We start from the raw sequence: 13,893 nt of genomic DNA on the forward strand, positions 1-13,893 counted from the left end.
CTAGCCTGGTTCTCTGTCTCCAAGGTTGGGGGCAGCGATGCTTCTAGTTGCGGGAAACCGCTGAAGGAGAGAGTGTTGAAGAACTAGGAGTTCCTTTGATCTCAGATTTTTATTTCTTGCAAGCCAATTATGCCCCCACACAAATCCATTCCAGCTCCACAAACCCGCTTTGCCAGAGCACCCTGCGGGCAAACCTTGTTCTGTAAAACTGTAGGCCAAATGTTTAAAATGACATTTCTTAAAAAAACAGGAGAGCTGGACCATAAAGAAGGCTGATCGCCGAAGAATTGATGCTTTTGAATTATGGTGCTGGAGGAGACTCTTGAGAGTCCCATGGACTGCAAGAAGATCAAATGCATCCATTCTTAAGGAAATCAGCCCTGAGTGCTCACTGGAAGGACAGATCCTGAAGCTGAGGCTCTAATACTTTGGCCACCTCATGAGAAGAGAAGACTCCCTGGAAAAGACCCTGATGTTGGGAAAGATGGAGGGCACAAGGAGAAGGGGACGACAGAGGACGAGATGGTTGGACAGTGTTCTCGAAGCTACAAACATGAGTCTGACCAAACTGCGGGAGGCAGTGGAAGACAGGAGTGCCTGGCGTGCTCTGGTCCATGGGGTCACGAAGAGTCGGACACGACTAAACAACTAAACAAAAAAACAAAAAAACAGAAGCATTTTTGTTAGGGATTGTTGGAGAAGACATGCCAAGAAAAATAAAGAATTTGTTTACGTAAGCAACGACTGCGGCGAGAGTCTTGATAGCGCAAGGATGGAAGAATGAGGAAACCCCAACAAAAGAACAGCGGCAAGAGAAATTAACGAACTATGAAGAACTGGCGAAACTGACACGTAAATTGCGAGATAAAGACAACTGTGACTTTAAAGAAGAATGGGAACTTTTTACAGTCCATTTAAAACAAGACAACAGAATGAACTGGACTCCTTGGCAGGTTTTGAATAAACATACACAAATTTATTGGGTTAATATGGTGGATAGATAATATAAGGATGTATACAATTTTGCAATATGCAGAGAAAAATATGAGATAAGAAATTACAGAGAGGAGTTGCAATGGGGGGAAGGAGGGAGGGTATGTTGGGGAGGTGAGAGGGGAAAAAATGGGAGGGGGAAAAACAAAGAAGATGATTTGTATTGTTGATTTGTTATGTTGAATTTGTTAATAATTTTTTTTAAAAGTAAAACTGTAGGCCAAACCAGTTAGCCAAAGAATGCAAAACCTCACGCACTGCAGCCACCAGGCGTTTGCTCTCTGGCAAGAATGCAGCTCAGCAAAAGCATCCCACGGAGTCCCTCTGCTTCAGGGAAGCGCTAAAGGAGTCCGAACAAAAGCCTCTTTGTATTCTCAGGCGCTCTTTGCTCTTCGTAGGCGAGGAGATGCCAAGCCGATCTTCCTTCGCTTGATGGACCAAGCTGAGCAACCTGGGACAGAACATTCCTGGACCAGCCAGCCAGAACCGGAGCTTAGGTGAGAGACGGAGGAGGGATAGACCATGCACACCATTTATTCTAGGGCTTGGGAACCTCCAGCAGCCCTCCAAGGACATATAAGAGCATGGCAGCTAACAGATTGAGGTTGAATCCTGACAAGACAGAAGTACTGTTTTGGGGGGACAGGGGGCGGGCGGGTGTGGAGGACTCCCTGATCCTGAAGGACCAGGTGTGCAGCCTGGGAGTCATTTTGGACTCACAGCTGTCCATGGAGGCGCAGGTCAGTTTTGTGTGCAGGGCAGCTGTCTACCAGCTCCGTCTGGTACGCAGGATGAGACCCTCCCTGCCCGCAGACTGTCTCTCCAGAGTGGTGCATGCTCTGGTTATCTCCCGCTTGGACTACTGCAATGCGCTCTACGTGGGGCTACCTTTGAAGGTGACCCGGAAACTACAACTAATCCAGAATGCAGCAGCTAGACTAGTGATTGGGAGCCGCCGCCGAGACAACATAACACCGGTCCTGAAAGACCTACATTGGCTCCCAGTACATTTCCGAGCGCAATTCAAAGTGTTGGTGCTGACTTTTAAAGCCCTAAAGGCCTCAGCCCAGTATACCTGAAGGAGTGTCTCCACCCGCATCGTTCTGCCCGGACACTGAGGTCCATCTCCGAGGGCCTTCTGGTGGTTCCCTCCCCGCGAGAAGCCAAGTTACAGGGAAGTTACAGGGCCTTCATGGTGGTGGTGCCCGCCCTGTGGAACGCCCTCCCATCTAGTGTCAAGGAAATAAACAACTATCTGCCTTTTAGAAGACATCTGAAGGCAGCCCTGTTTAGGGAAGTTTTTAATGTTTGATGTTTTATTGTACAGTGGTACCTCAGGTTACAAATGCTTCAGGTTACAGACGCTTCAGATTACAGACTCCGCTAACCCAGAAATAGTACCTACAATGGTACCGAGGTACCACTGTACTGGGAAAATGAATTAGATAGCACGCTGTAAATTGCTTTTCCATAATTCCTCCCATTTTTGTAGTTCAATTGAGATAAATTCAGTGTAAAGAAGTTTAGTTTAGTTTATGTAAAATATGTAAAATAATTTGTTCTGGAGGTCCATTCTTAACCTGAAACTGTTCTTAACCTGAAGCACCACTTTAGCTAATGGGGTCTCCCGCTGCCACCGCACCGCCAGAGCACGATTTCTGTTCTCATCCTGAAGCAAAGTTCTTAACCCGAGGTACTATTTCTGGGTTAGCGGAGTCTGTAACGTGAAGTGTATATAACCTGATGTATGTAACCCAAGGTACCACTGTACTCTAAATTGTAAAACAGAAAGGGAGCCGGTCCACTGTCCCTCAGAACTTGTGGGGGGGCTGGACTATATTTTTTTTGTGGGCGGGGTGAACGAATTCCTATGCCCCACAAATAACCCAGAGATGCATTTTAAATAAAAGTAAAATTGCTTTTCCATAATTCCTCCCATTTTTGTAGTTCAATTGGGTATCCAAAATCCTGGTGCTCATCACCACGTCTATCAGCATACCACAGATCTTTGGCATTCTCCCCAGAACTCCAAAGCTGCCATGTGTGGGACACTTTGGTTAATGTAACACAGCTCAAAGCAGCCTTAAAGTTTCCAGGCTGCAATGGCTGTCTTCTAACTTCCTCCTAGATGCACAGAATTGATGAGTGGCATGGCTTGGAACAGCTGAGGTGGCCATTTTTCGGTCAGTGACCAGGAACAGCTATTTAACTCATGACAGGGAATAACCTTGAGAAGTTATGGAAACCTTAGCTGCTCAGTGCCTGTTTTAATGGTAGCTTCTTGTGGCTGAAAATGGAGAACACCAACCGCAGGGTGTGTGGGGTTTTAGGGGACGGGTAGTATCTGGATAAGGGAAACGGGTGGCGCTGTGGGTTAAACCACACAGCCTAGGACTTGCCGATCAGAAGATCGGCGGTTTGAATCCCCGCGACGGGGTGAGCTCCCATTGCTCGGTCCCTGCTCCTGCCAGCCTAGCAGTTCGAAAGCACGTCAAAGTGCAAGTAGATAAATAGGTACCGCTCCGGCGGGAAGGTAAACTGTGTTTCCGTGCGCTGCTCTGGTTCGCCAGAAGCGGCTTAGTCCTGCTGGCCACATGACCTGGAAGCTGTACGCTGGCTCCCTCGGCCAGTAAAGCAAGATGAGCACCGCAACCCCTGAGTCGTCCGCGACTGGACCTAATGGTCAGGGGTCCCTTTACCTTTCTACCTTCAGTAGCTCAGGGCCTCGTCAAACCTAAATCCGGCCCTGGTTAAACCAGATGAGCACAGCCAATGGGTCTCAAGCCCTCAGTGAATTAGGGGCTTCCCATGTGTGAAAAGACAGGATCAGGAGCAGACGAGACTAATTGTGGGTCCAACGGTCAACAAGGCGGTCTCTGCATATGCCATAGAGAGAAGGGAGGGACAGATTCAGTTCATCCACCTGGGAAAGGAGCCGCTCTAGAAGAAGGAAAACTCTGATCCTAAACTTCCACTGCCTTGAGGGATATCTTCGGGAGAAGTAAAGGCTCTGGAGTAAACATTACACAAATCCAAAATGGAGTCCTTCCTCCAGCCAAGCTGGGGCCAAACATCCTCCTCTACTTTCCTCAGCGAGGCCGAGAACGGGGTCTTGTCGTCTGGGCAGCCCAAGACCTCCATTCACACTGCTAGAGGTTTAATTGCTGCACCACCGGCGTAGCGGTGGCCGGACTATAACTCCCATCATCCCTGTCCATTGGTTAAACTGACTGTGGACGATGGGAGTTGTAGTCCAACAACATTTGGGCGTCTGAGGCTGGTGAAATCCCTGTCAGAAGGCCAGTGTTGGAAACAAGAGCTTGGAAAGCAGAAGCAGCAGCATGACATGATCCTGAAAGGTCAGAGCTGGTCCTGAATGGGGTAACTGTGCCCCTGAAGGACCAGGTGCGCAGCCTGGGAGTCATTTTGGACTCACAGCTGTCCATGGAGGCGCAGGTCAATTCTGTGTCCACAGCAGCTGTTTATCAGCTCCATCTGCTACACAGGCTGAGACCCTACCTGCCCGCGGACTGTCTCGCCAGAGTGGTGCATACTCTGGTTATCTCCCGCTTGGACTACCGCAATGCGCTCTACGTGGGGCTAGACAGCTAGACTGGTGACTAGGAGCAGCCTCTGATACCATATAACACTGGTCTTGAAAGACCTGCATTGGCTCCCAGTACATTTCCAAGCACAATTCAAAGTGTTGGTGCTGACCTTGAAAGCCCTAAACGGCCCTGGCCCTGTATACCTGAAGGAGCGTCTCAACCCCTGTCATTCTGCCTGGACACTGAGGTCCAGCACGAGGGCCTTCTGGCAGTTCCATCCCTGCAAGAAGCAAAGCTACAGAGAACCAGGCAGAGGGCCTTCTCGGTGGTGGCACCCGTCCTGTGCAACGCCCTCCCATCAGATGTCAAAGAGATAAACAACTACCTGACATTTAGAAGACATCTGAAGGCAGCCCTGTTCAGGGGAGTTTTTAATGTGCGACATTTTAATGTATTCTTAATCTTTGTTGGAAGCCACCCAGAGTGGGTGGGGTATAAATAAGAAGTTGTTGTTGTTGTTGTTGTTGCTGTTGCTGTTGTTGTTGTTGTTTTGTTGTTGTTGTTACAGGTCATCCAATCCAGTTCAATGCAGGATGGAAGTGCAATCTTCAATGACAGGTGAGCACCCAGCTGAACATCAATGTGTCCATTCAAGGAGGGCCCACAACCTCACAATTTCCACTTTCCTTCCCTGCTTTGGGGACAAATCATCTGTTCTTTGCAGAAAACCACATCCTTGAGAAAACCATAATGGGGACACCTAATGGCCAAATGGCACAACTACATCGGAGCATTGGAATCAGGCTTACAGACACACTTCAAGCCCTTTCCCCAGGGGTAAGTGTAGTTTACCCTTTGCAGAGCTGCAGTCCCCAGCACCCTTAGCAAGCTACAGTACATATTTTTGGGGTGCTTTAAATGCATGGTGCGTACACAGCTAGAGTCAGACCATCTAGCTTAGATTCAGCAATAAAGAGCAAAACTCTGGGGATGCATAGGATTGCGAAATCGGAAGGGACCCAGTGGGTCATCTAGTCTAACCCCCTGCAAGTCAGGTGGGGCATTCCCAGCCCCACCTGAAGCTCCTGGACTTGGGGTTTTTCCATGCAAAGCATTCCATGCCGCCTTAGAAAATGCACATGAAATGTGTTCTCATCACCAAACATGGCAGGCAAGCTTACTGCCCAATGATTTTGCCCTTTCTCTCTTTTTTGCCCCGCTTGGACCATCCTCCTACCATTTTTAAAGTTTTAAGACTTGCCACCTGATCTTGCTTTTTTTCCTCATCCCTCCCAGTTCCACTTTCCTTTGCTGCTGCATCTCTTAGACTGCAAGCCCGCAGGCAGGGACTGTCTCGTTTTTTACTTGTCGGCATGCAGGCCGATCTGGGAGTCTGTTTGGCTAAAGAGCAGGATGCAATTGCAAATAAACAAATAAGTCAGCAGCACTGCCACACCTCCGACTTCTCTCAAACACCTCCTCAAAAGATCCATCTTTAACCTCAAGCCTTCCACGGGCAAGCTCTCAGTGTGACGCGGCAGCTAAAAAAGCCAATGCAATTCTGGGCTGCATCAATAGGAGTATAGCATCTAGATCAAGGGAAGTAATAGTGCCACTGTATTCTGCTCTGGTCAGACCTCACCTGGAGTACTGTGTCCAGTTCTGGGCACCACAGTTCAAGAAGGACACTGACAAACTGGAACGTGTCCAGAGGAGGGCAACCAAAATGGTCAAAGGCCTGGAAACAATGCCTTAGGAGGAACGGCTAAGGGAGCTGGGCATGTTTAGCCTGGAGAAGAGGAGGTTAAGGGGTGATATGATAGCCATGTTCAAAGATATAAAAGGATGTCACCTAGAGGAGGGAGAAAGGTTGTTTTCTGCTGCTCCACAGAAGCGGACACGGAGCAATGGATCCAAACTACAAGAAAGAAGATTCCACCTAAACATTAGGAAGAACTTCCTGACAGTAAGAGCTGTTCGACAGTGGAATTTGCTGCCAAGGAGTGTGGTGGAGTCTCCTTCTTTGGAGGTCTTTAAGCAGAGGCTTGACAACCATATGTCAGGAGTGCTCTGATGGTGTTTCCTGCTTGGCAGGGGGTTGGACTCGATGGCCCTTGTGGTCTCTTCCAGCTCTATGATTCTATGATTCCATGCCCTACTGTAAATACAACAAGGCATTGCGTCTCCTACCTCCACTCCCTGCCTTTCTCTGTTGTTGTCTTTCATGCAGTAATCTCCTGGGAATAATAAAAAAAGGCTTTTAAAAAATAAATGATCAAACCCAGCAGTTACTTCTCACTTTCTTCCTAACACAACTTTCTGCCCTAACACAGCCATATCTGCACTAAACATTTAAGGCGCATTACAATCCCCAGAAATATTTTTTTTTTTTTTTGGGGGGGGGACGCTTTACCCCCTGCAGAACTACCACTCCCAGCACCCTTAACAAACTACAATTCCCAGGATCCTGGGTGCGATGGGGGAGCCATGAGCTTTAAAATATGTTCTAAACATACTTGTACAGTGTGGAGTACAGTGTGGATACTGTGCTGACACAGTATCAAGTCGAGAAATTTCTGTACCTTTGACAAGAGTAAATCAAGAGCTCAACAGCCACATCCTCCTAAAGTTGCATCTCAGCAGATTGTCCATAGCGCAGAGCTGACCCCTCTCTGTCTCTTTGCAAACTCTGTTCTTTCCCTGACACTTTTTGCACAGCGACGGGCAGGGGAGAAATTTATAGAGAACGTTATGATACGATAATCTTTACTGTCATTGTCCCATACAGAACAATGAAATTGAAAAAATCTACATCAGACATTCAAAAACCAACAAGCCTGCTATCCCAGCCTGGTTAACCCCCTAAAAACTCTGATACCCCACAATTAAATACAATATACTCCCACAGAGAATACCTTACACTGCGTTTAAAACCAAAATCGCATTGGGAGAGAAAATGTTTCTCAGGCAGCTAGTCCTAGTCTTTATAACCCTGTACCTTCTTCCAGAGGGATGCGGGTGGCACTGTGGTCTAAACCACAGAGCCTAGGGCTTGCCGATCAGACGGTCGGTGGTTCGAATCCCCGCGACGGGGTGAGCTCCAGTTGCTCGGTCCCTGCTCCTGCCCACCTAGCAGTTCAAAAGCACGTCAAGGTGCAAGTAGATAAATAGGTACCACTCCGGCGGGAAGGTAAACGGCGTTTCCGTGTGCTGCTCTGGTTCGCCAGAAGCGGCTTAGTCATGCTGGCCACATGACCCGGAAGCTGGACGCCGGTTCCCTCAGCCAATAAAGCGAAATGAGCACCGCAACCCCAGAATCAGCCATGACTGGACCTAATGGTCAGGGATCCCTTTACCTTTTACCTTCTTCCAGAAGGCAGAAGCTGAAAGAGATCATTTCCGGGTGCGCACTATCCTGCACTATCTCTGCAGCTTTCTTATGACACCTGGAAGCATAGATTTGATCCAAGGTGGGAAGAGTGCACCCAATTATTCTCTCCACAGTTTTTACAACCCTGGACAGCATTGTTTTTCTCCTGAAAGCCACACACACAGACCATAAGTTAACACACACTCAGCAGTACAATGGTAAAATGCCATCAACAGGTCCTTTGAGAGATTGTTTTTCTGGAGGATTCTCAGAAAATATAACCTCTGCTGCGCTCTCTTCATCAGGTCTTTGCTGTTCTCTCCCCAGGTTAGGTCGTCTCTCAACTCCATTCCCAGAAATCGAAACACCGAGACCTGTTCCACACACTCCCCCCCCCCCATAATGAGTTTCGGGTTTCGTTCAGTCGCCCGCAACTCACCCGCATAGAAGGCAGAGGCTCATTCTGCTAGAAGGTGGGGTCAGTCAACACCAGCAAGGCACGACCACAGGGCAAGGACCTCAGCTTAGCTGCACATCGGTTTCCTCTGTGAAACACAAATGTCTTTTCTCCCCTGTCTGGCCCTTCCCCAAAGTCCCAGCCCTTCAGGAGAATTCTCAGGCTCACATGCTCTCCTGTTGACGGAAGTCTCCCAGGCCAGCCCCTTCGGATTTGCTCTCCAAAGGAAGGGAAAAAAAGAGAGAGGCACATTTATGTCTCCCAGGATGCACTGCGAGCGCATTCCTGGTGCTCATGGAAACTGCTTGAACGGCAGCCAAGATCTGTACGCCTTGGCAGAAGGCCGCAGCGGCTGTTGTCGAAGCTAAGCTGGCAAGCAATTAAGAAGCAAGGATACATACATCATGACTGACAGCTCTAAGCCGGAAAGCAGACACTGGGTTCAGCATCTGGGACGGGGAAAACAAGACATTGTTCTGCAGCAAGGATACGAAGGGTCCTCGCCCCCAAAGAGCTTACAATCCGACTGGCAGGGGATAGGAAGTTTGCATGGTTCCACAACCGCATGCTCAAACTTGACATTTTGAAATGTGAAACTTAATTGGGAGGGATCTGTTGGGCATCCACATTGCTCCCTAAACTGAGTTTGTGGCTTGCCCCGCAAGAATGCAAGGCAGAGGATATTATTGAGGGTGCAATAGCGTTTATGGAGGAGTACATTTTGCTCTAGGGACACGGGTGGCGCTGTGGGTTAAACCACAGAGCCTAGGACTTGCCATTCAGAAGACAGGTGGTTCGAATCCCCGTGACGGAGTGAGCTCCTGTTGCTCGGTCCCTGCTCCTGCCAACCTAGCAGTTCGAAAGCACGTCAAAGTGCAAGTAGATAAATAGGTACCACTCTGGCGGGAAGGTAGACGGTGTTTCCGTGCGCTGCTTGGTTCGCCAGAAGCGGCTCAGTCATGCTGGCCACATAACCCAGAAGCTGTATGCCGGCTCCCTTGGCCAGTAAAGCGAGATGAGCGCTGCAACCCCAGAGTCAGCCACGACTGGACCTAATGGTCAGGGGTCCCTTTACCTTTATATTTTGATCTGCTCCTCAACACAAATCAAAACTCAGCATCCAACCACGACTGGTCACCCCACCAACACCCCAGAGTTCTCTTCCCTGGGGAAACCCAGCCAGATGGGCGGGGTATAAATAAAAAATTATTATTATTATTATTATTGTTATTATTATTCCCTACCCTTTTTCAAAAGAGGGAAATTGGGTGGTGTTGGTGATGGGAGAGATAAGCAACCCTCTTCCAGCGTAAATCAGCTTCTGCGTCTGGTCGCCTGGAGGACGTCGCTGCTCGTCATAGGCGAGCGGCCGTTCCGCAGCTTGCACAGCCCATACAGGTGCCCTTCTCATTTACCCATCTGTGCAATCAGGAGGAGGAAACCAGGCGATTCAGAGCCAGTTCCTCCGCCGGAGAGAAAGCAGGCCTTGGTTAAGTTAATAAGCCGGGTCTCCGGGGAGCCGGGCAAAAGCAGCCAGCAATATCATCCCGCTGCCGACCTGGGAGATCGCACCCATCCACCCCGGCTGCTCCCCGGACCAAGGCTGCTGAGTGTAAACGAACCCAGCCTAATGAATTAATTAATGCCTCCCCAGGGCTGCCTTTGTGGCTGCGAGGGAAGCGGCCGCAGATTGCTGGAGGGTGCAGAGCCATCGCCGGCAGATGTTAGGGGGGTGGCTGGTGGCGAGCCGGCGATTGACAAGACAGCTAGCAGCCAGCTAGTTGGACCATCCATCAGCCGCCCTTCTCAGGCTCCGCTTTGCAGAGAGACAAGAGGAGCAAGACACAGACAGGGGAAAAGATGGCGCTGGACCACCTCATGAGACCGACGCTTTGTCCCTTCAGCGGGTCGCCCTCTTTGCTGTTATGCTACTCCCGGACCGCTCTGAGTCAGCTGATAGAGGTAAGGAGAAAGACCCCTCAGGGGAAAAAACCCCCTGCACAGAATGGAATTATTCTCCTTTAACTGCGTCTGGCACCAGGGCAACTCGGAGACCCTGTTTGGGTTTCAGGTGGTAGCAGCAAGCCAGAGGGGCTTGGTTAAGTTAGTTTTCTTCCTATGATGAATTTTGCACCCCAAGAGAGACAGGTGGTTTGTCTGTACCGGGGGAGACCTAGGGGGAGAAAAATCAAGTTTCTAGCTCTCATGGCCGAGGTTTAATAATAATAATAATAATAATAATAATAATAATAATAATAATAATAATTTATTTATACCCTACCCATCTGGCTGGGTTTCCCCAGCCACTCTGGGCGGCTTCCAACAGAACACCAAAATACAATAACCTATTAAACATTAAAAGCTTCCCTAAACAGGGCTGCCTTCAGATGTTTTCTAAAAGTCTGGTAGTTGTTGTTCTCTTTGACATCTCTTCCACAGGGTGGGCGCCACCACCGAGAAGGCCCTCTGCCTGGTTCCCTGTAACTTGGCTTCTCGTAGTGAGGGAACCGCCAGAAGGCCCTCGGCGCTGGACCTCAGTTTCTGGGCAGAACAGTGGGGGTGGAGACGCTCCTTCAGGTATACTGAAAAGACTACTTCTATCATCACCATGTAACTACAGCTCCCACACACACACACACACACACACAGAGGGTGAGCTGCCAAATCAGTGGGTATTTTCTTCCAGATAGTGTTAAGCCTCGGTGGTTGTGTATTTAAAGATTTGCCCTGGACCCCATAGAGAGGGCAGGTGCTGTCCTCCCTCTTTGTCCTGGGGCAAGTCTGTCTGTCTTGAACGGAAGGAAAAAGGAGGGGCGATCCTCAATAATTATATTTTCTTTCTAATTAGTGTGCTGTTCCCCAGGGGTGGAGATGCCCTGGGTCATTAAGGCTGTATAGAGAAGAGGGCTATTAATGGATACTAGACGCAAATCAGTGTTAGAAACTGAGATAGAAAAGCTAATCACCAAATAAAATAATAATAATAAAAAGCTACAAATCTGCCCATGAGCTTGCCAACTTGGGCAGGTAAAGCCCCTCAGTTATCTGAGGCAAATTCAGGCCAGTTCTTAATCCAAGCATATCCCAAACCTCCCATCTCAGAAGCAAGTTTGCAAAACCTGCTCCAGATTCAGACCATCATTAACAGCAATTAGCTCCGCCCATCGGCTCACCATCTCTGAATATTTAAAGCAAGCACCAGTTGCAAACACAAAAGGGGAAATTGGAGGTACAGTGGTACCTCAGGTTAAGTAATTAATTCGTTCCGGAGCTCCGTACTTAACCTGAAACTGTTCTTAACCTGAAGCACCACTTTAGCTAATGGGGCCTCCTGCTGCTGCCGGGCCGCCGGAGCACAATTTCTGTTCTCATCCTGAAGCAAAGTTCTTAACCTGAAGCACTATTTCTGGGTTAGCGGAGTCTGTAACCTGAAGCATATGTAACCTGAAGCGTCTGTAACCTGAAGCGTATGTAACCTGCGGTACCACTGTATTGTTCAAAATATCATTATCACCACCATTATTTCATAAAATTTATACACCTCTTGATGGTAAAAAAACAAACCGTTTACTAAAAGGAATAAAACAATATAGTTAGCACTAAGTAATAATTTAAGACATTTGAAAAATTATAACAGCAACATGCTAAAAAGAGATGAAAACTCACATCAACTTTCTAAACACCTGGCATATTTAACAAAAATGTTTTTGGCAGGTGCCGAAAACAGTATAGTGATATCAATAGGAAAAGACTGGATTCTTACAACCCATACAGCACTTTTTAAGAAGTTGCCCTCTGAATTTGCTAGCTGCAGACCTTTTGCCATGATTATTAAGACTCCCTGGTCCTGAATGGGGTAACTGTGCCCCTGAAGGACCAGGTGCACAGCCTGAGATTCATTTTGGAGGCGCAGGTCAATTCTGTGTCCAGGGCAGCTGTTTATCAGCTCCGTCTGGTACATAGGATGAGACCCTCCCTGCCTGCAGACTGTCTCACCAGAGTGGTGCATGCTCTGGTTATCTCCCGCTTGGACTACTGCAATGCGCTCTACGTGGGGCTACCTTTGAAGGTGACCCGGAAACTACAACTAATCCAGAATGTGGCAGCTAGAATGCTGACAGGGAGCGGCCGCCGAGACCATATAACAGCGGTCCTAAAAGACCTAGATTGGCTCTCAGTACGTTTCCGAGCACAATTCAAAATGTTGGTGCTGACCTTGAAAGACCTAAATGGCCTCAGCCCAGTACACCTGAAGGAGCGTCTCCACCCCCATTGTTCAGCCCAGACACTGAGGTCCAGCGCCGAGGGCCTTCTGGCGGTTCCCTCATTAAGAGAAGCCAAGTTACAGGGAACCAGGCAGAGGGCCTTCTCGGTGGTGGCACCTGTCCTGTGGAACGCCCTCCCACCAGATGTCAAAGAGAAAAATAACTACCAAACTTTTAGAAGACATCTAAAGGCAGCCCTGTTTAGGGAAGCTTTTAATGTATAATAGGTTATTGTATTTTTGTGTTTTGTTGGAAGCCACCCAGAGTGGCTGGGGGGACCCAGCCAGATGGGCGGGGTATAAATAATAAATTATTATTATTATATTATTAGAGGCAAAGCACCTCTGTCTACCAGGTCTTAAGAGGCAAACAGGAAAGGTGGGTTGCAACACACACACTTCTTGTCTCAGAGAGCAAATATTGTCTTAACCCAAGTCCCAGATCTGACTCCCAGAGGCAGTGCTTAAGGAACACACAAGCTGCCTCCAAAATAACACATTTTAACCACAAGTTTGCAGGCAAGACATCTTCACAACTTGCTATCCAGGTGTCACACATCCTACCTGAGCTTTGTCCTGGGTCCCTGGTCAAATCTTGGTAGCCTCTTCTTTTCTAGGCCACTGTGTCCTTTTGAAAAGCTTGTTTTCCCCTTCCTTCCCTTTCCCTCTTTTCGCTTCTTCAAGAAAGACTTTGCTTCAATTTCCTCTTTCTATAAAGCTCCCATTTGGAGAGGAGGCGGGTCTAAAAAGCAGCAGCCCCGCCTCCTAGCCAAACAGTGGAACTTTGCAAAAGATGGAGGCCAGTGAATGGGGAGAGGAATTCTCTTGCATGAAGCGAGATGCCTAACATCTACCTGGGAGTAAGTCCCATTCAACTATCTGGGGCTGAATGCTGAGTAGAAAGTTCAGTGTAAAGACTTCCTCGTGGGCTAGAGGTTCACTGGGGTTTGAGAAATGAAGAAGAAGAAAAGGAGAACTGTTTATTTCCACCCACCACCACCAAGATCTGCAGAAAAGAATGTGTATTAAAGATTCCTGTAAAATTCCTAAGGTTGCATAACTAGCAATAGCAAGGTTGCCAGCTGCTTTTAACTGGAGAGCTGCTGTCCCTTTAATCTTTGGACACTGGGAGGAAAAGCGGTTTTTCTACTCAAAGGGCTGGGAAAGGGCTATTGGACGCCCAAGGAAGATGAATGTTGGAAGATTCTTTTATTTTATTTTTTAAGAATAATTTTTTATTAACCGACCAATCACATCAAAT

At 48.2% G+C, this 13,893-nt stretch overlaps 2 protein-coding genes across 4 annotated transcripts in view; one reads left to right on the forward strand and one right to left on the reverse strand.

The window, feature by feature from the left end:
• Nucleotides 1–13,893, reverse strand: part of ALS2CL (ALS2 C-terminal like) — a 105,194-nt gene that overhangs the window by 73,204 nt on the left and 18,097 nt on the right. Inside the window, exon 1 of one of the 3 annotated variants that reach the window (XM_083406172.1) lies at nucleotides 13,197–13,330. The exons of 1 other annotated variant lie outside the window; for it this stretch is intronic. Coding sequence is in view for 1 of the 2 variants with exons in the window: in XM_083406170.1 (XP_083262296.1) it covers nucleotides 8,351–8,356 (6 nt within the window). In the remaining variant the exon portion in view is untranslated. Of the gene's footprint in view, nucleotides 1–8,350; nucleotides 8,586–13,196; nucleotides 13,331–13,893 lie in introns of those variants that run through there. One more of the 3 variants, XM_083406170.1, reaches the window with a different exon arrangement.
• Nucleotides 9,821–13,893, forward strand: part of TMIE (transmembrane inner ear) — a 32,293-nt gene continuing 28,220 nt past the window's right edge. Inside the window, exon 1 of the mRNA XM_083406830.1 lies at nucleotides 9,821–10,330. Within this exon, the coding sequence (XP_083262956.1) occupies nucleotides 10,229–10,330 (102 nt within the window). The 5' untranslated portion in view covers nucleotides 9,821–10,228. The remainder of the gene's footprint in view (nucleotides 10,331–13,893) is intronic.

This window comes from Podarcis tiliguerta (assembly GCF_965153285.1).
Source record: "Podarcis tiliguerta genome assembly, chromosome: 12".
In the NCBI taxonomy this organism is placed as follows: Eukaryota; Metazoa; Chordata; class Lepidosauria; order Squamata; family Lacertidae; genus Podarcis; species Podarcis tiliguerta.